The 19609-nt window shown below is 44.1% G+C and overlaps 2 protein-coding genes and 1 long non-coding RNA gene across 6 annotated transcripts in view; 1 reads left to right on the top strand and 2 right to left on the bottom strand.

Moving 5' to 3' along the window:
* Positions 1-3888, bottom strand: part of EIF5B (eukaryotic translation initiation factor 5B) — a 34254-nt gene extending 30366 nt beyond the window's left edge. Inside the window, exon 1 of the mRNA XM_040055017.1 lies at positions 3776-3888. Within this exon, the coding sequence (XP_039910951.1) occupies positions 3776-3810 (35 nt within the window). The 5' untranslated portion in view covers positions 3811-3888. The remainder of the gene's footprint in view (positions 1-3775) is intronic.
* Positions 3889-4976: 1088 nt separating this feature from the next.
* Positions 4977-5688, bottom strand: LOC120749341 (uncharacterized). Its single transcript, XR_005699628.1, has 2 exons — positions 5540-5688; positions 4977-5367 (listed from the first exon to the last, which is right to left on the bottom strand). It is a non-coding gene; the product is annotated as an uncharacterized LOC120749341 (long non-coding RNA).
* A 391-nt stretch (positions 5689-6079) lies between these two features.
* TXNDC9 (thioredoxin domain containing 9) lies at positions 6080-16234 on the top strand. 4 transcript variants are annotated; one of them, XM_040056342.1, is made up of 5 exons: positions 6080-6157; positions 7808-8024; positions 10190-10308; positions 12201-12455; positions 14689-16234. In XM_040056342.1, the coding sequence occupies exons 2-5, from the start codon at positions 7836-7838 to the stop codon at positions 14804-14806; spliced, it is 681 nt and encodes a 226-aa protein (XP_039912276.1). In that variant the 5' UTR covers positions 6080-6157; positions 7808-7835; the 3' UTR covers positions 14807-16234. The 4 variants fall into 4 exon arrangements, with proteins under 4 accessions (XP_039912276.1, XP_039912275.1, XP_039912277.1 ...); XM_040056341.2 differs by having other exon boundaries at positions 6151-6279; XM_040056343.2 differs by lacking the exon at positions 6080-6157 and adding an exon at positions 6399-6651.
* Positions 16235-19609: the final 3375 nt, after the last annotated feature.

Below are 19609 nucleotides of genomic sequence, written 5' to 3'. Positions count from 1 at the left end.
AGAGGAAACTCATGAAAAGCTAACACCTTCAAAGAGAAAGACTCATAGTCTAGGCAAGCAATAATCTGTAACAGAGAACACAGCACACCCACTAGGAAGTCTGCAGCAGCAATAAGAGACTCAGATTCAAAGCAGAGTTCTGTAGTTTATAACAGCCTTTCTTCACACACATTAAAAAAAATCCTAACTATATTCCAAAGACAGTAGGATAGAACCTTGGCATACTTTCTGCTGTTAAAACCGTATCAGAGAACCAAAGCATAACACTCCTCCCAAAAGGAGCCAGACTATACATCAGAGCACTTGCTCTTCAATTAGGAAAGCTTGAAAACTCAGATATCTCCTATTTTCATTGAAATAATTGAAATAATTGCATCACAAACACAAAAATTCCAGAGAGGAAACAATTAAAGCAATTTCCCTATGGCTTAGGAGTTATTTTGACCCAAGACCATCTTCACCTTTACGAAGCACCTAACACACCAAAGTGACCATGTGTCTGACCATTCTAAATAAATATGCTCTTTGTTAGCAGATACACAGCAATTAAGCAGCAAGAGTGCCTAACAGAGTTCCAGAAGGGCACAACAGATGTGCTGGTGTAGCATGAACAGATTTGTAGCATTCAGGTAACAATCTGTATTCGTTAACAGGCTACAGTCTTGCATGTTCATTCTTTTCCTGCTCATCACAGCTATCATCTCACTGAGGGTCTTGTTATAGAAACAGGGCATGAGTACACAGGGACAAAATTCCCCCTCAGCCTCATTTCCCAGCACACTTCCCAGAAATACATCAATGCCATTGGTATGACTGCTACCATACTCAGCAGAAACAGGGCAGGAGGAAACTCCACTACAGCAGTCAAAGCCATGGGGGGGGAGGGGAGGAAAGCAGAGTCAAGATTACTTGTACCTTACATAATTTGTCTCAGTGTGTCAAGCAGAAAATCTCCTTCCTGTCACCACATTAATTCTCAAACAAATATTCACAGCATAAACATAACCACCTGCACCTTCCCACATGTTTCCTCTACACTACAAGTTGTGCCCATGAGCTGCCACATGCTTTGGGAGCTGCAGCCAAAAAGGATATAAGGGACTGTACCCGTAAAAAACTGTTGGGAAAAAAAGAGAGGAAAAGGAGGGAATAAATAGCACAGCACTATATGGCACGGAACTGAAGATGCAGCAAGCAAATCCGACTGGAAGCCTTTGATTACACACTGCCATTCCTCTATCACTTCACTGGAAATGGAGGAAAGACTGATGGGGGATTTTGGAACTCCAAGCCACAGATGCAAACATGCAGTGCATCCTCTCTCTCAGGGGAACTTGATGTTCACAAGGATGTCACCTAGAACCAAGACCACCAGAAAAGAAAAGTTATCTCTGCAGGTAACACCTGTTCCAAAACATCACTGACCTTCCTGGTCAAGCCTCACTTCCATCCCTCAAACCACCTGCTGTAAAACACAACTAGTGTAACCATCCAGTCCCCTTTTCTCAAACACATGCCTGCTTGTACTCTTATTCCACATCATCCCTCTCCCAGCCACACAACTGCGTAGCCCCGTGACAGTTCTGTCACTGCTAGGAGCAATTCTGAGGCTCGGTACCACATTTGCAAGACCTGGGGACTACAGCCTGTCAAGCCTTACTTTGGCTGAACTTCTGACCTGCCTGCAACTGTTCCTTGATTTAGCTGTGACAGGAATTTCTCTAATTAACCAGGTGCCCATGCCTAATTGCTTCTACTTTTGTTTACCTGGGCATGCTGCAACCTAGCTTGATTCATACAGAATCAGTGACAAACAGTCACTGCGCAGAGTGAGACATTCACAAGTACTCAGCATTAGTGTAGTGTAGAGAAGCACAGGCCTGGTATGGGAGCAGCAGCCTTGAGAAGGGAAGAGACAGGACACAGCAGGGCAGAGGCATACAGGATAAACAGAGAGAGCTTCTACAGACTGGGCACAGGACACCCCACAACTTGAGAGATGGTGGCTAAAGAAACGCAGACGTGAACAAAGTTGGCTTTAGGGGTAACAAACAAGAAAGAAATAGTATTTAATACACAGTGCCTTCCTCTTATTTGGGTGTACTGCGGAGCTAACCGATGGACGTAGCTAACCACAGAGCTTCATGGAATAATTAGTGAAGAGCAAAGTCGCATGAATGAGCACATAAAAACGATCTCAAGTGGATCCTAGAGCGAGGAGGATGAAACCACAGCCATGAGCAATCACACACACCCGGTGAAGGACACCTGATGCTGACAGCTCTCTGCAGCAGCTCACCAGCATCGGGATGAAACCACTGACCTTAGAACTTGCCAACAGGAAGCACAACTACTGTAACTGCACTATTGTTCTTTCTTTTTTGCAACATTAAGATCTGATGTAGTAGTAATTAGGCTCTCAAGATTTCAACTATTCTAACAAGAAATTAGTGACCTTTCCTTTAAGGTATGCTTCCATTTCTAGACAAACAACATTTTGTGTGTAGCATGCCAGAGAGGCCTGTGCTCAGTAATTTACAGAGAGAAATAAGTGCAGAGATACACAGAGAATGAAGTACCCAGCAGGCACCAAGACTCTCAAAGTGTTCCCTGCACACTGGCCACTACCCCTGAAATGGCCCCAAAAAGCAGAGTTTCAGTACCCGAAGGCTTCTCCATGCACCTGGCGTCTACCACACTGCGTACAAAGACCCGCACTAGGTCTTCTTTCCTTTAGCACAAATATCCAACCCTTCCCTCTTCTTTCTCAAGTCATATTCAACTCACCTCTTCACCAAGATATTCCTGTCAAATACAGCCCGTGAAACAAGTTGATTGTGATACTAAAAAGCAACACACATGGCATGGCAACAGGCATCAGGAAAATCAGCCAGATGAAGAAAATACCTAAGAAAGTACTCACTACCCAGAAAGGACTAGCGAAACTGAAACAGTTTATACCCTAGCCAGATAAAGAGTAACAAGCTTAAGTAAGCATCAGTACATGCCTAGGTGATAAGAAGTTCTTTGAGATGAAATAGTATTTTGTGACACAGCTGTCATGGGGAGAACTTCCAGTGGAGAAACATTTAACGGCCCAAGGAAAAAACGTTGTAGTTTCTCGTTCATACATATTCCAAGACATCAGTTTTCATTTAACTACCTGTCACTATTAAAAACTGAAAACACTCTTTAAACGGATTCTTTTTATTATTACTTTATAGTGGCAAGTAAAAATACATTCTCTCCTGATAGCCAATGTCATTCGGTCAGCATTCCATATGGTTAATACAGGTGTCTTTATAGGAAACTGCCCCACAAAAAAGTTCAGAGATGGGCCATTATCCACGACGATATAAATATAACGACAGAGGCGACTCTCTTATCCCCCAACCACTAAAATATCCACCATCTGCATTTATTAAGCAAGCACCCGAAACATGCCGATATTAGTGTCACGGCACGACCTATGGCGCTAACGCCCCGTAAGAGATAAAAAACAATTAAGAAACCCACATTTGAATCACTTCAATTGTACTAAGCGGCTATTTTTCAGCAGGAAATCGAGCCGCCTGCCCCTTCAGGGACAAACACACGCACGGCCGGGTCGAGCCGGGCCTGGCGCGCCCCGCCTGCGATGAGGCCGCGAGCCCCGGCCGGGCCCGGCGCCTGACTCAGCGCCGTGTGGGCCGTGTCACGCCGCCGCGGGCGGCCCGGCGCGGGGGTCCCTGAGGCGGAACGGGGAAGCGGGAGGGCATTTCCCCGTATCCCTCACCTCTCCTCGCTCCGGTTCTTCTGCTTCTTGCCCATGGCGGCGACACCGGCGCTCGCGACCCCTCAGCGCTATCCGCGCACCGCCCCGCGCGCCGCCCCGCGCATATGGCACCGCCGCGCGCCGCGCACGCGCCCGCCCCGCCCCCGGCCCCGCCCCGCCCGCGCCGCGGGCCTCCGCGCGCGAGCGCCGCCCGCTGGCCGGAGGGGAAACGGGCCCGGCGCCGGCTGCTCTCGGGCGCTCCAGCCGCCGACCGGCTTTGTTCGCCTCCGTTTAACGTCGGGCGGCCCCCGGAAAACGCCTAAGTGACGGCCCGAACCTTGTAGCTTCCCTCCCGGTCCTCAGGCAGCCCCGGGAAATTTCTAAATGATACCCCCAGCCTGTAGTTTCCCTCTAGCCTTCCTGACTGCCCAGGGGCCCCAGGACTTCCTCCCAGGATTGTGGCCCGTTTGACTATGAAACCTGACTGATAATCAAAATAAACGTTTAAAAAGGAGGCAAAACGTTTACCTGGCGGCAAATGGGACAGCTAAGTCCAAATGGGGGAATGGAGAGGCTAAGGGGGAAGTTGTTATGGAGCAGGGCAGCAACAGAGTGGTCAGGAAGTAATTTTGGGGCGGGACATGCCCAGGTGTTCCCCCAGCCCTTCACGGGGCTCTGCTGGTCCGCCACCCCAGCACCTCCCCGCCTCCCTTGTAGGCGAAGTGTAACCAGAACTGTACCATCTACCCTGAGGTGGCTGGCTTTCTTCCTCACAGGGGGGCCTAGGAGGCAGCACTGGGTTTATGGCAATAACCTAATGGAGCTCCAGGAATGGGAGACATCTAAAGTACGGTAGTTCCTTCCCCTTTGCCAGATTTTCTCAGTACAAAGCTTTCACTCTCACTCCCCTCCAAGGACTCTAGGGAGCACACACGGTGCTGTGCTCTCTCATAGTGATGCCTTGGGAAGGCTGACCTGGAACAGGGACGGGACAGAGCTAGAGAATAAAGCTAAAACTTAAGGCATCAACAGGAAGGCCCCGGTCCGCTGCTGCGGGGCAGGAGGCGGTGGCCGGCGTTCAGAGATAGCGTGGAAGAGCCAGCAAGCACCATGTATTGGGGCAGAGGGGCTCTCAGGTGCGACCTCACCTTCTTGTGGCCACCTTCCTCCGCAGCAAAGCAAGATGGAGCAGAAATAAAAACGCTCACAGGCAGGCCGGACATCATTTTATGTATTTATTTAATAAGCTTTGAGAGCTGCGCATGTTCTGTTGTTGTCATCACCCTGCCACTTAACTCCTCTGGTCGACAGAGCAAGCCTCACTGTTCTCTACACCTTCCAGCCTCAGGATCACCACCTCCATATTGTTTCGCTCCCTAGCACCCTGACTTCTTACTTCTTTCTGCCTTTATACAGCTGTAGCTCCTTATCAGTCTCTCCCACCCAGCCTCCCAGCCGACTGTAGATAAGGCCGAGTTTATCTTCCCACCGCACATTCCCCCTCAGCGCACATTCCCCGTCAGCGCACTTCGGTACCGGGGAGCCAGAATTCCAAGAAAGAAGAAAGTAAAACATGTGTGTTTGGTTTATTTGTTTGTTCGTGTTGTTGTTCGCTAAAAAAAAAAAAAAAAAAAAAAAAAAAAAAGCTTTAATATCCTATTACTTATATTAGTGGATCTTCCACAGCACTTACAGGAAGAAGCAAAGAGACAGCACAGCTGCTGCAGCACAGCCCGGTTCCCGGAGAGCCCGCCGGAGCTGCACGGCTCCCGCGGCGTGACTTACCTCACGCCATCGCTCCGGGACCCGGCCCCGCCGCTCCCGACCGCCACACCCCCGCCGGGGCGGCCTCGGCCTCACGCCCAACCCCGAGCAGGAATCCCCCAAAGATCAGCGGCAGCAGCGGGCGCTGCCACCGCCCCCGCCACGGGACAGTGACTTGGAAGGGGGGGGCGTGCCCTGCCCTGCTCCGCCCTGCCGCTAGCGGCCAGGCCCCGCCCCTCACAGGCACAGCGGGAGAGGGAGCGGCAGCTCCCCAGCAGACGGGTGCTGGCGGAGGCGGGGACGCCTCGGGGCGGAGCTGGGGCGGTCACCTCGGGCGGGCCGCGCTCCTCCCGGGGGCTCCAAGTCCGCGGCTCCCGCCCGCGGGTGCGGCCCACACACACACGCACGCACGTACGCGCTCACATACGCGCTCACATACGCGCGCACGCGGGCCTGGGCCAGTCAGCGCGCCGGGGGTAATTCCGCGGGGGCGCGCGCGGCCTCCCGCCGGGGCGCGCGCCCGCTTTCCGGGCCAATCAGCGCGTCGGGGGGAGTCGCACGCCCTCGCGGTCCGCCCCTCGCTGACTCTCGCGATAGCGGCGGAGGGGCGCGGCCGGCGCTATCGCGAGGAAGCGGAGGGTGAGCGGCGCGTGCCGGCACCGGGTCGGGGTCGCGGTCGCTGCTGCGAGGGGCGACGTCACCAGCACCGAGCCCGGGCAGGGCGGGCGGCGCGGCGGCCCGGAAAGCCCCTCCTGAGTCGGGTGGGTGGATTGTCTGTGGCGTTGTGTGTAGCGACTCCGCGGAGGGAGGCGCTCCGCGCCTGCGCAGTGCTCTTGCCGTGTGCCGCCTCCCTTGTCCGGGACCCCGGCGCCCCTTCCCGGCCGAGCGGCGGAACCGCGTCCCCGCCGGTAGAGCCGAGGCTCCCGGCTGCCTAGGAAAAGCCACTTCGCCCGCGGGGTTCCGCGACTTGGGAGCCGGGAGACCGCTGGGCATCTCGGAATGCAGTGGGGACTGGCTGGGGTTGATCCTGTTTTCCTTCCAGTTTGCTTGGAGGACGAGCCTCCCTCTGCTCCACCTGGGCAGGGTCTCTCCGTTGCCCGGAGACCTGCTGGCCTGTGATCTCCGCCGGCAAGGTTCATATTCCCTCTGGAAGTATAGAGAGGGAGGGCAAGCAGTCTCGGCGGTTGGCAGCTTTTGGGAAGAGGGAGGCAGGGCGGGGGCCGCGGGTCGGAGCGAGTGTGGCCCTGACCCGTGTGGCAGCGCGCTGAGCCCTGCCCGCGCTGCGCTACGCATGGACTGCTGCCGTGGTCTGGGGACTTAAAATGTTTCTCTTGCCTGGGTACGGAAGGTGTTCACGGAGCCAGCGACGCTGGCGGTTCGCCTGCTTTGAAATGCAGCCAAGAGTGCCCTGAAAGCCAAATTCAGCCCGTCAGATCCGTGGTCAGCAGGTTGAGAGTCTGAGTAGAGTGACTGTGCACTGTCACTGTTTCAAAACTGTCAGTCGCCACACTGATAATTTTCTGCAGTATAAATTGATTGCAGATTGTGTTGTCACAACTCTTCGTGCACTCTGGTTAGTGTTTGGTGTCTTATGATGTGTTTGGACAGGGAGAACTTTACAGAAAATTATTCTGACTGTGTTTCACACAGCAATTAGGTAGTAGTTTTTAAATCCTCTTGCTGGCTGCCATAGGGTGCTGTTTGCAGTAGCAATTTTCTGGAACTAATTAAAGCAGTGTATTGGCCTAGAGCATTTGCTGTTGAGCACCTTGTCTTTCTGATGAGGTGATGAGAGGAGTGTTAATTCAGATTTAAATACGTTAATGTGCCTGAGGGGCTTAAAGTAATTGCATTTAAGCTACTAGCACAAACTTACATTTCTTAGACTTGTCCTGAGACATCTTACACCTCCTCCCAGCAGCTTGGAGCTTTCCAACTGAATGTTCTTGTTTCAGAATATTTGTTAAAGTAGGAACATCTGGCTCAGGATGAGCATCCTTTTGAAATTTTTTTTCTTTATCTTAACAAGCAGTTTTAGGTTCCTGTGCACTTTAAGTAGCTGCCTTTGAGGCTGAAATGATAGGACTTGACTTGTATCTTTGCCATCTGTGTTCATCATGAAAGTATTCTCCAAAGTGGGTTGCAGTAAAGATCTCTCTGCTATCTATTCCTGTCTTCAAATAGCATAGCACTTTGTTTTTCTATAGTGTGAACTGCAAGCAAAGAGAGATCAGAGTTTTAATTACGTGTTTGTGTAAATGCTCATTCCTTGTATCACTGTTTCCACAGCTCTGAAGAGACCACTTTCCAGCTAAAGATGGCTTCTGATACCTCTGTTGATATCCTTCAAAAAGTTCTGGAGAATGAAATACTTCAGTCAACCAAGGTTGTGGAGGAACATCTGGATGCTGAAATACAGAAGCTGGACCAAATGGATGAAGATGAATTGGAGCGCCTTAAACAGAGGAGGCTTGAGGCCCTAAAAAAGAGCCAGCAGCAGAAACAAGTAATTTCTGTAGCTGAGTCTCTTGATGTGTTGGGTGTAACAGACTTTTTGGAAACCCTTGGAAAATTGTATATGTAAACTAAGTGTTTTGGGTTTGGTTTTGTGGATGTTTCCCTCTTTCTCTCCTTTCTGTGCTTATTAATTTTAAATTATCCAGGAAATTAAGTGTCTGTCAACATGTGCACGCTTTATGTTTTTTAACAGGAGGAGAGAAGCACCTCTGTGATTGTTACAATAAGGTTAGGATAACGAGTCTCGTACAGAGATTTTAGTGTATCCATGTTCACTGTACATTGCTGTCTGGAAGCATAAGTCCTGTAGGTAACCTAACCATAAGGCTTTAGGCTCTTTATGGAGTGTCTTTCTTCTGAAGCTTCTGGATTGTTACTTACAGCATGTGATATGTGTCCTCCTGTTAAGGTATTTTGTAGAAGGGTGAAGCAGGATTTTTCCTTGTTCCTAGGTTGGAATCATTTGTCACACTCCTCCTAAGCCACTGAAATATTTTCTTTATATGATTGCTCATTTCCTCTTACAGGAAGGAAATTCTCCCTTGGGACCTGACACCTCATGTCAAATGAGGTGATCTTCATGCTCCCTCAGATCTCTTCTTAAAGAACAGTTTACACCATAATTTTGGTAACATATGGTGCGAGACCTGAATTATAAGTAGGGAAACTGTAGATTTCGCAGCTTTTTCCATCTGAGCTTACCTAAACAGGAAATTGGTTGTGGTGGGGGAGAAGTGACTTGGCTGAAAGGAGATGCCTGGCTGTGATGGGGTCCTTAAAAGCTGATGCAGACTTTGAAATGGGTATGCAGTGAACTGGCGTGGCATGGCTGGGATGCTGGAGGACAGGCAGCGCCAGCAGCTCAGGTTCTGTAAACGTGGAAGTAGAGAAAGCAGTGCACTATTGGCTTGTGTTCAGTTCAGTTTATATTTGATTCTAGTGTTTTCCTTTCTCAGAAGTCATAACACTTAGATGTCCTTGGATGTGAACATATGATAGATCTCATGCAAAAACTTTTTCATGTCATTTGGTCTTAAGTCACTGTTCTCACACACTTTGAAATGCAAATGGGAAGTAGGATACTGCTCAGTAAAAGGGGTGTGCTGTCATACTATTCCAAAATAAATCTGTGGAGAGGGAAATTAATGTATAATCACCGTCGACAGATAAGTGAGTTCTAGATTTGCTTCATGATGACTTCTTCATGTGCTCATACTTCCATGAATTTTTAATGTATACAATATCTAGGAGATTGTTTGTTCTGTCCTAATTTAGCTTACAGGATATCTTTGGTTTGCTTGAAAACCCTTTTTTTTTCTTTCACCTTCTTAAGACAAAACTGCAAGATTAAGAACAGTGATTTATCAAAAATTTTTCCCCCATTGGAAAGTGGAGGTTTTTGTCAAGTTTTGTCGTACCGCACTACTTCTAATTATTTAGATTTGTCTCTTAAATATACTGCAATTAACTTTTAGTAGGGTAGACGCTGTTGGTTTTTTCCCTAAGTGTGTTTGTCGATAATGTGGAAGATTAGCTCTTTGGAAACTGTGTTTGCACACTTAATCAGACAGTTTTTGAAGTTACCTCTAAATTTTAGCTTGTGACATTCCGTTTCTCCACGGATGTTACGACTAATTGTGCACATGTGTTTTCTGAATGATCTTCTGTGAGCCTGGTTCATGTTAAAATCCCTTCAATGTATATCTGATAGGTAAATATCATCTATTGAAGATGAGTTAGTAGGTCTTTTTTGTCACTGATTTTTTTCGTAGAGTAAAAAATTAAAAGATATTTATTTAATTCCTGTAATGATTTGACTAAGTTTAGGATGAGTTCTTTGAGTGTACTAAAGAATTTTCAAATGCCTAGAGTTTTTGTTGTATTCTTTGAACTAGTCTTGTCTTCCTGAAGGCTGCATTGCAGAATTTTATGTAGTTCTGTACAAGGTTTGTATTTCCAAATAAGCAAGGTGGCCTTATCTGTGTATTTTCAAAATAAAACTAAAGGGGAGGAAGTAATTTGTTTCTCCACTACTGTAAGAAATGGGTTTTCACTGCAACCCTCCCTCTTCCATTTTCTAAAAGCTGTAGAGTTTGCACAACAGATTGCCTAAGAACCTCCATACTAATTATTTGCTTTTATGTTTTCCAAAAGGAGTGGCTTTCAAAAGGACATGGAGAATACAGAGAAATCCCAAGTGAGAGAGACTTTTTCCAAGAAGTCAAAGAAAGTAAAAATGTGGTTTGCCATTTCTATAGAGATACAACATTCAGGTATAGTAAATAAGCTATGCTGAAGAAACCTTTTGTTTAAAGATATCTATAAAAATAGATGGATTTTCTTGTTCTTTCAAATCCCACTCATGATGCCACAGGCATTTTTAGAAGTAATCACATTGCTTCATTATAACTTGCTTCATTATAAATCTCAGTCACTTTTCAAGATGTTTGATTTTTTTTTTAAATCTATTTTTCCCACTACAGTTAATCTGAACATGATTTGACAACAATTAATACTCTGCTACATAGTTGATTAGAACATAGATGTATATCCTCTTTGACAATATTTGAGAAACTGCTGTTTCGTTATTGATTTAGTTTGAGGCAGCCAGGTCTGTAAATGTAGAGCATACTAGAGCAGCATTTCAAAAAGATGGCTTTGGTTTTTCCAGATAGAAATATTCCAGGTGGTTCTGGCAAACAGAAAAAAAAAAAAAAAAAACCACCAAAATCTTGTCTAAGCATCTTGAGAATTTAACCTTTTACTTTGAAAGGATCAGTTGCAGCTGCTTTCCCTTTGTGCCTTTGTGATTCTGTCACATTTCTTAGTGTGAGACACCTAGATCTGAGAATATGTGCTGACTCAGAATAGGAACCCAGACTAAGATGTCCCACTTCCTTGGAAGAATTTCAGAAGTTCTGGGTTGTAGGCTGTTCCTCACTGGGTCTCTCTCAATGTGTTCTGTTAAAATGCAGCTGCAAAATAGAGTAGTTTATTAAAGGAGGAGCCAGTTGTCCTGCTTTTGGTTCTTTGGTGGGTTTTTTCCCCCAGAGGTGTTATGTTTTCCCTAGCTTATAGAATATAAACCAAAGTACCTTCATGTGAGAAACTGAAAGAGGTCGAGGCTGGATTTTGCAGCGAGGTATCTGTGTCCTACATTTCCTAAGTGTTCAAAGCAGTTCTGTTTGGCTAGCTTTTACTCAAGGAGGTGAAAGGCTGCCACTGCAAATAAAGTAGCTTAGGACAGTTTTGGGTTTTTGTTTCTTGCATCAGCAAAGTCTGTAGGCTCAGACAGGAGAAGGAACTTTTGAGAAAGTGCTTTGTAAAGTGTGTCATGCTGACAAACAGGCTGAAGCTCATGTGTTGGGTTTACCAACCACCATGTCAAGTTGCTTTCATCTTTCCAGTCCAGCTCTCCTCTCGACTTTAAGGACAGTCATATCACAGAGTTCATGCAGCAAAGCCGAACCACTTAGAGAAGACAATCCAGAAAGCTGAGATTGCAGGTGGCAAGTCCACAAATCTCTGTGATCTGACAAGTGTTTTGAGCAGTTCATGTCACCATCCCATAGCTGAGAAACAATAATTGTATAGCTCACTCCTATTCGTGGCAACGGTGAAGCGAAGTATTTTTGCCTTTAGCATTACTATGCAAAGCAGTCTGTGCAAATCACTGTTTTTTCACCTACACTGAGTTACTGCATCTCAGCTGTGAAGGCAGCGACTACAAAAATCCAAAGCACTGTAACACGTTGAGAGTACTTCTCTGAAGAAATCTTCCGTAGAAAAATTTTTCCAGTTGACAGGAAAAGCTTCAAGCTAGAGCTGAAACAATAGAAAGAAATGTCATCAGTAAGTGCAGGCCTCGAGAAAAGAGAGGGAGGCTTCCAGGTGTATGGAAAGTAATTAGGAAGAAATTAGAGAAAGGGATGGTATAATTGTACAGTAGAGGTGCTCCAGGCTGTTCCACTGTTAGTCATTAAATCCAGCTACCTCTGAAACATAGTTTCCCTTGAAACTAAATTCTCAATTACAAAGGTCATGTCTAAGTATTAACATGACAGAACTAGCTCTTTGTTGCTCCTTTTAAACTTTGTCTCAAATGCATATTCTTCAGCTTAATTCATTCTAACACTTTATATATTTTGGGTTAATTTTTCTACAGGTGTCAAATAATGGACAAACATTTGACTGTACTGGCAAAAAAGCACATTGAGACAAAATTCTTGAAATTAAATGCTGAAAAATCTCCTTTCTTGTGCGAGAGACTGCGCATCAAAGTAATTCCCACTCTAGCACTAATAAAAGATGGAAAAACACAGGACTACGTTGTGGGCTTTACTGACCTCGGTAACACTGATGACTTCACTACAGAAACCTTAGAATGGAGATTAGGCTGTGCAGATGTAATTAATTACAGGTAATTAAACAGTTTGTGATTCTTTTATTTTCAGACAAAGTACAAAGAGAATGAGCTTGCAGACAAGAGAATCTGAAAGGTTGTAACTTCAGTGTGTTGCACACTAAAAAAGACATGTGAGAGTTTAATCTCGTTACTTAATCTGTGGGCTTCATCAAGGGAAAGAAGAGAATCTCTTTGGGAAAGTATTGAGACATTGTCATGAGTGTGGAGTTGTCCTTTCTGTAGAGTAATAAAAATAAGCCCAGTTCTTGTCATCAGGTGTATGGAGTAGCAGCGATGCTCTGGTATGGTTTCAGAGTCGTGCATCTAATGTAATCCTATAGCACCTATAGGTGCTTCATGTCACAGTTGCAATGCAGTGAAGTCTGAGCATTTTTAATCCACTTCAGAGAAAACTCAGCAAGTCATCCTTAAACTGTATCTAAATCAGTACTATATGAATATACTCTTTTTTCTTCAAAAAACAATGCTGAAAATGGAAAATAATTCAAATAAGTGTAAATAAATTGAGTAACAGTAAATTATAATAATCATAAAGACCTTGTTAAAGACAACAGAACAAAAGGCAGTAGAACGTATCTGTTATCATAATAGCCTAACTTCACAGGAGAATTATTTACCAAAATTCTGCTTTCCTTTCCAATGTGGCTCAAATGTCATCTCTCTCTTTTGGTTAATTTTGCTCTGTTGTTTTGAATGTCTTTAGTGCTTTTTTAATTTTAAATTTCATTACCTGAATTTATTTAAATGTCTAATGGGGTAAAGTTTTCACAAAAAGTATTGTATCTTAAAGCCAAAGAACCTACTACTCAATTTGGCTTAGTAGCTATTGAACTTTGGGCAAAATGACTGAAATTTATAATTTTAAAATTTATAATTTTAAACCAACTGGTATTTCCCAGTAAAAATCAAATATGCAGAGACAGCTTGGTTGCATATTCTCGACAGCAACAGCCTTTTATGGGAAAAATCCTTCACTGGAGTTGTATCAAGCACCACTGAATTTGCTAAACATTGATACATTGGCTTATGGCATACTTTTACTTCTGCTTAACCCTGCTAGTACTGTGCATTTGTTCTTAGCTCCTCATAGAGTGGGGGAATTTTGTTCTTTGTTCATTTTGGCAGACCCTGGCTTTGCAATGCAAGCCACATTTCTGCACTGCTCTGAAAGTAACATCCCATTCTTGGGAGTTCCTGAAAAGGGCACAGGCCTCCTCAGAGCTTAGAAATAGTTATTTTCCTTCAGCCTGTGGGATAGCAGATGGTAAAAGGGTATACTTTATTTAGGGGAAAAACTGTTCAGGTCAGATTTTTTGCCCAGAATCAGGGTTCAGGTGGTATGTTGACATATGTAATTAAATCGCAATCAGCAAACTGTATGTTTAGGATTAATATCAGCAAAACAGTATTAACAATTTGTAAGGAACTACATACAAATTTCTAAACACCCCTTCATAGCTAATTCCCGAAGGTTGTAATTGTGGCAATTGCTCACTCACTCACTGACACTTGGATGCAAACCCCTCTCACGTCATGGGAGCGAAGGCAGGGCGCACCCTTTTGTGAGCAGCCAGAGGGGATTCCCGTCCTTGTGCAACCTTGCTGGGAGAGAAGCGGGTGCTCCGGCTTTGTGTGAAAACCTGTTGTTCCCAACGGGGTTCCATTCCCATGGATGCACATGCTGGTGAGAGAGCCCCTGCAGGATCATGGGGGCACTTGGAGGTGTGAGTTCCCCCATAGTCCTGTAGAAGATATGCAGTCCTGTGGGGAAACTGCTCTGTCTGGCTTCGGCAGAGATAGCACAACGTGACTTCTGGCAAACCCCAGTTCTGACTCCAAAGTCCCCATTAGCAACATTTCAGCTTCTTTTGTACTGGTGCCTCTTCCCCTGTTTTTGAAAAGTCTCTAAGTCCCTGGTTACTGTTTCATCTGACAGATGGTTGTCCTTAACATGATCAGTTTGCAGGAAAAGCCTTTTCAGACAGTTTTTCTCTACAGTTCCACTCTCAGGTGCTGTTTACTTTCACACTCCTGTCTTAACTCCAGTTATCCAGGCCATTTTGACCAGGATGTGCTATGCTAGCAACACCACAATGCTGCTTAGGCTGGCTGTAGCAAGTAGGCATTGTGTTCTCTTCGAATGTGTTTTTCTGGAGAAAGAGGTTATTAGACGTGATGCTTACTGTCTGTATGGCTTTAATCGACTTGTCTTACCCTTTTTCTGCAGTGGAAACTTGATGGATCCACCTTTTCAAAGTCAAAAGAAATATGGTACAAGCTTTACGAAGCTGGACAAGAAGACCATCAGAGGAAAGATATATGATTCAGATTCTGATGATGACTAGAAGAGCCGCTAAATATATTTGTAATTCATCTTTTGTTTATGCGTGGTACATTTCTAAGAATGTTTTTTATAAAGCTTACTGCTTTTCATTACATCTGCACATAATTCTCATTTTTCTATACAGTTTTATACAACTGAGTCACAGCAGAAAAAAGCTTAAGTATTTTTTTTTCCTCTTTTGGAAGTAATTTGTAATTTGAATATCTTAGTCCTTCTAACTAAACGACATGGCAAAGGATGAACTTAAGCTCTTTGTCTTAAGTATAAGTTTATGAAATGTTTTGAGGTAACTTAGAAACAGCTGTATGAAGTCAGACCAAAGGTCCCTCTGGCCCAGGATCTGGTCTCAGTGGCTAAAAGGAGATGCACAAGGAAGAATGAAAACAGGGTGACCAGACAGCAGTGCTTCCCCATAATTTACTTTAAGTAATCTGTGGCTTGGGGAATGCTGTGTCTGAGAGCATTTGCTGGTTAAAATAATGGAAAAAAAAAAAATCTCTTTAAATCCTTATGGTGTCCAGGCATCCACATCATGTGGCAAGGAGGCCACAGTTTAACTGTGCTGTGTGAGGAACTACTGCCTATTTCATTGAATCTGATAAGGTTTTTTTTCCTGTTTTTCTTTATTAAAGGAGGTAACTGACACATAAAAAAACCAAACCTTGTTCTCAGTTCCTCTTCCAGGTGTCTTTTTAAATTTGTTATTACGTACATTATCAGTAAAGCACCACAAAATTACAAAAGTAAAGAAATTGTGCATTTGAGCAAATAATTGCTTATCTTATGGTGCCATATCATGCCATTGAATAAATTACCTGCATTGCACTATAAGTTGTAGAAACAGTCGTAACTTCTGTGAATTCTGAAATAGATGGCCAAGAGAAATGCCCTTTTACCATCTACAAATGCTGCATGTCAGAGCTGATACAGCAGGTAATAACACATAGCAACAAGCATATTGAAAACAGCCTTGTTCACGGATTTGTATCATTCTGTGGTTGTGAGTGTGTGGATTTGATAGCAGATGCTTTGTACAAGAGAGTAGAATAGAGAAAAGTATTTGGGAGAAACCTTGATGGTTAAGTTTAGATATAGTGCCGCATACTGTGTACTGTTCTTCAGTAATGGACAGAATTTTTAAGAGAGATCTCCCTTGGACACAATGTAGAATTCCTGGCTACGTGAACAGTTGATGAGTTTTCTTTTAATTTAAAAAAAAAATCGTTTGCTTTGTCCTGAAGCACCCTTTTGAGGTGGTACTTTGAATCCAGTTGATCCAAAAAGCAGTGAAGTGGGTCTAGCCGGTCTTGCTGCCTTGTAGTAGAGAACACTTGTGATTGGGCCAGCCCAGCAATATATCTCTTTAGGTTTAAAAAATTATATTTTATTTCTGTTCATGTACATTGAAATAAAATTATTTTAATTCTAATGTTGACTACTGCATCCTTTCAAAGAAGGATATCTAGGTGCCGTGGATTAATTTCTCTATTAATAAAGTCCATCAGAAAGTTTGTATGAGCACTTTCTAGATTTCTAACAGGCAATACACATTTCTGTCATAACATGCAGAATCACTTGGAGAACACAATCAGTGTAAGATGTACACTGCTGCCTGTTGATCTAGGAGAAGCATAAAGGAGGCTTGCTTCACATTGATCCCCTTTTTAATGTGCAAACTCTTTAAACGCAGTGGAAAGTGCTCCTTTTTTTTTTTCCTGCATCCAGTTGCATGAAATTCAGGAAACCAATGTTTCAACAGTATTTTTGCAAGTGTCTTAGCAGGACTCATCACTGCGCCCTAATTGTGTTGAATAAGTTGTGGGAATATAAAATCACCTCTAATGTCGTGGCGTGCTGTGTGGAAACGTGTGGGCTTGTCAGGATTCCAGCATGGTGTGTTGTTGGAGGTTACTCAGTTCCGCACGTGAACAGCCTCATTACAAACTCAGTGCAAATCCTACTTGGAGTCTGTGCTTTCATGTCACTTTAAGCTGATGATTTTTTTTTTTCTAGGTTAATCTTCATCCTTCCTAGGACCTCTTCCTTCATCAGGCTTGTAACATGACCATACATACTCTAGTGTTGATACAAGGAGTTTGCAGGGATGTGTAGCTTGGTTAGAGTCAGAGTCATGGGATGGGCTGGGTTGCAAGGGACCCTAGAGATCATCTAATTCCAACCTCCCTGCCATGGACATGGGTCACAAGGGAAGTTGAGACTGTTCGTACTGTGAGTTTAAATTTATTTTGAAGTAGCTATCTCACACATTTGCTCCTTCAAGTCTTTACTTTCATGTCTCCTTTCTGCATATTCTCTCTTGAATGAACATTAAAACTGCTACTGAACAGTCCTCTTGGTTACACTTCCATCCTGCATACTACTTTGAGATGAACAATGCAAACCCAAAAATTTTGATTTTGCTGAAACCTAGAAGTTCTTTAAGAAATGGGAAATTCATCTGGTATGAGTAGTGAGGAACAAATTATTCTTCTGTGGTAGAGTTTAATGATTTTGCCGTGTAGGTTAAATTAATGAATTCTCCGTGATCAGAAGACCTGGGACAGCCAGTTAGAAGTGTCACAATACAGAGAACACCAGCTCAAATAAATGTCAGCTGTACAGACTTAAAAAGCAGAAAGATAACTTTGTCAACAACAACCTAGTGGCCATATGGCTGATAAATGATGATGACTTGCAATACCAAAAGGAACGCAGGTTTTATGTGATTAATTGCTTACAGCAGATGGATGAGGTATGTGAGGACATGACTGACTAAGGTTCCTGAGCCTAGACCAGTCACATAATGGTGCCTGGTCTGGCATGTGTCAGCCATGAAAGGTTGTTAGACAACAAAAGAAATGAGAAATGTTCAGGTATAGCTGTGGAAGTGATGGGGCTTATGCCTGAACTCAGCATATAACTTTAATAATGATTAGTGCTTAAGTCTGTGCCTGATGCTCGGTATGAAATAGTAAAAAAATAGCATGAAAGCAATAATAATAACCAAACAGTATCTCAGCTGTTCAGCTCTTGATGCTGAGTTATGTGGACTTGACTGGACACTCCTTGGTCACTGATTGATCCTGAGTTTTGCTGTGTTTCTGCTCAAGAAATCTACTCTGAAGTGGGAGTGTGAAGAAGTCTGGTCCCAGAAAGAGGCAGGATGGAAAACAACTTCTGGAGAAGGCGAAAACTGAGTAACTACTCTCAGACCCCATTAGTAGACTGGATTACCTGTAAGTGTCACAGGGGTGGAGGGAGGCTCACTCAAAAGATGAATTGATGCTCTCGAGTCCTATGTTACAAGTAATCCCATTTTTTCTATCCCCCACCTAGAAATACTATTATGAAGGCTTTTCTGCAAAAAATTCTATAGAAATTTGGCCTTTGACCAGTATAGTTTCTAAGAAAAGCCCTTTGTCCAGTATAGTTTCTAAGACAAGCCCTTTGTCTTCCCCATAAGAGTAAAGCTGGTGTTCTCAACCCAGTGCAAGGGATGCTGTCGCTTCATCTCTCACATACACACAAACAAGCACTAGCTGATGCAGAAATAGCATGGCTTTTGTACTCATTGCATATACAATAGCTGTGTAACCCCCGTTTTGAAAGGAAGATTCTGTCAGAGGTTGTTGATGTGTCTGTCTCTTCAGAACAGCTGTATATCATAGTTTGAGAGGGAGAATTACGCTCTGGAGCTGAAGAAAAGCCTCCAGGAATCGGAAGGTGAGGGTTCTTGATGTTTCAGTAGACTGCTTGAGAACTCTTCTGAAGGGTACGTTGCTCCTGAGGCATGTTTAAAGGATAAATAGAGATAGGTTCCACCACATTTGACACAAAAAAAGTTCTATTCTGATCTTTTGTTCCTGGATCATGTTTGGGAGCCTTCAGCATTCAGCCAGTCCAATATGACCCAAGATATTGCAGTCTGCCAGATGCTCCTGCTTCCCTGTTCCTCTGCAGAGCACCATTTTGCATCACATGCTACAGAAGGGAACTTAAACTTGCCTTCTTCATCAGTTTAGGGTAACACATTGAACTGGCTAAAGCAGTACATAACACCACAGAGCATCACCCAAAAATACCTTGTTCAAATTTAGTTAATTTTAAGTGCACGTACACTGCGAGATATTGGATGTATGTTGATGAAAAGGAAGTAGTTAAGAAAACTTACTTTTAAGAGAGCCCATAAGGTGCATATTCTAAAGCTACTTTTTGGATTTGGATTAATTGTTACAGCCATGGCTCGAGCTGCCAAAACTAAGCCGACATTGATCTAGAAGCCGCGTAGCTGTGTCAGCTCAGCGTTGAATCTGTGTTAATATAATTTGCATTTTGGAACACAGCCTGTTCAAGCATCACCCACCTCGTGGTATGACTTCAACATGTGACTCTTATGAAAAAGGTTTAAAAATTAACTTACCTTCGCAAACCATGCAATCTCTGGTAACAATTGCCTTTTCCCAATATGACATTGTATGAAAATCAGGTGATTGTAATACACAGAACAACATTAATTACCTTTCTGATCTACTTCCTCCTTGCTAATTGTTTCTTTTGTTAGTGCACTGCCCTAGAAAAAAGCCTGAAATTGTTTCCTGTTCGCTTTCTGGAATGTTAACAGTCCTCAATTCTTTGTATCATTAATTCCAGGCACAGAGAAATGCCCTTAATAGTTATCATCAAAAGACAGAATGGTTTGTGTTGGAAGGGACCTTAAACGTCACTTAGTTTCAAGCTCAATGAGCAGGGATATCTTCCACAAAACCAGGTTGCTCAAAGGCCTATCCAGTGTGGCCTTCAATGC

This window comes from Hirundo rustica, chromosome 2, assembly GCF_015227805.2.
Source record: "Hirundo rustica isolate bHirRus1 chromosome 2, bHirRus1.pri.v3, whole genome shotgun sequence".
Classification (NCBI taxonomy): domain Eukaryota; kingdom Metazoa; phylum Chordata; class Aves; order Passeriformes; family Hirundinidae; genus Hirundo; species Hirundo rustica.
Note: the sequence above shows the minus strand (reverse complement) of the source record. Positions and strands in the feature narration are given on the sequence as shown.

Coding starts and splice junctions, on each gene's coding strand:
- TXNDC9 (XM_040056342.1), top strand. CDS start 7,836: ATGGCTTCTGATACCTCTGTTGATATCCTTCAAAAAGTTCTGGAGAAT. Junction 8,025..10,189: donor AGAGCCAGCAGCAGAAACAA/GTAATTTCTGTA, acceptor GTTTTCCAAAAG/GAGTGGCTTTCAAAAGGACA. Junction 12,456..14,688: donor GCAGATGTAATTAATTACAG/GTAATTAAACAG, acceptor CTTTTTCTGCAG/TGGAAACTTGATGGATCCAC.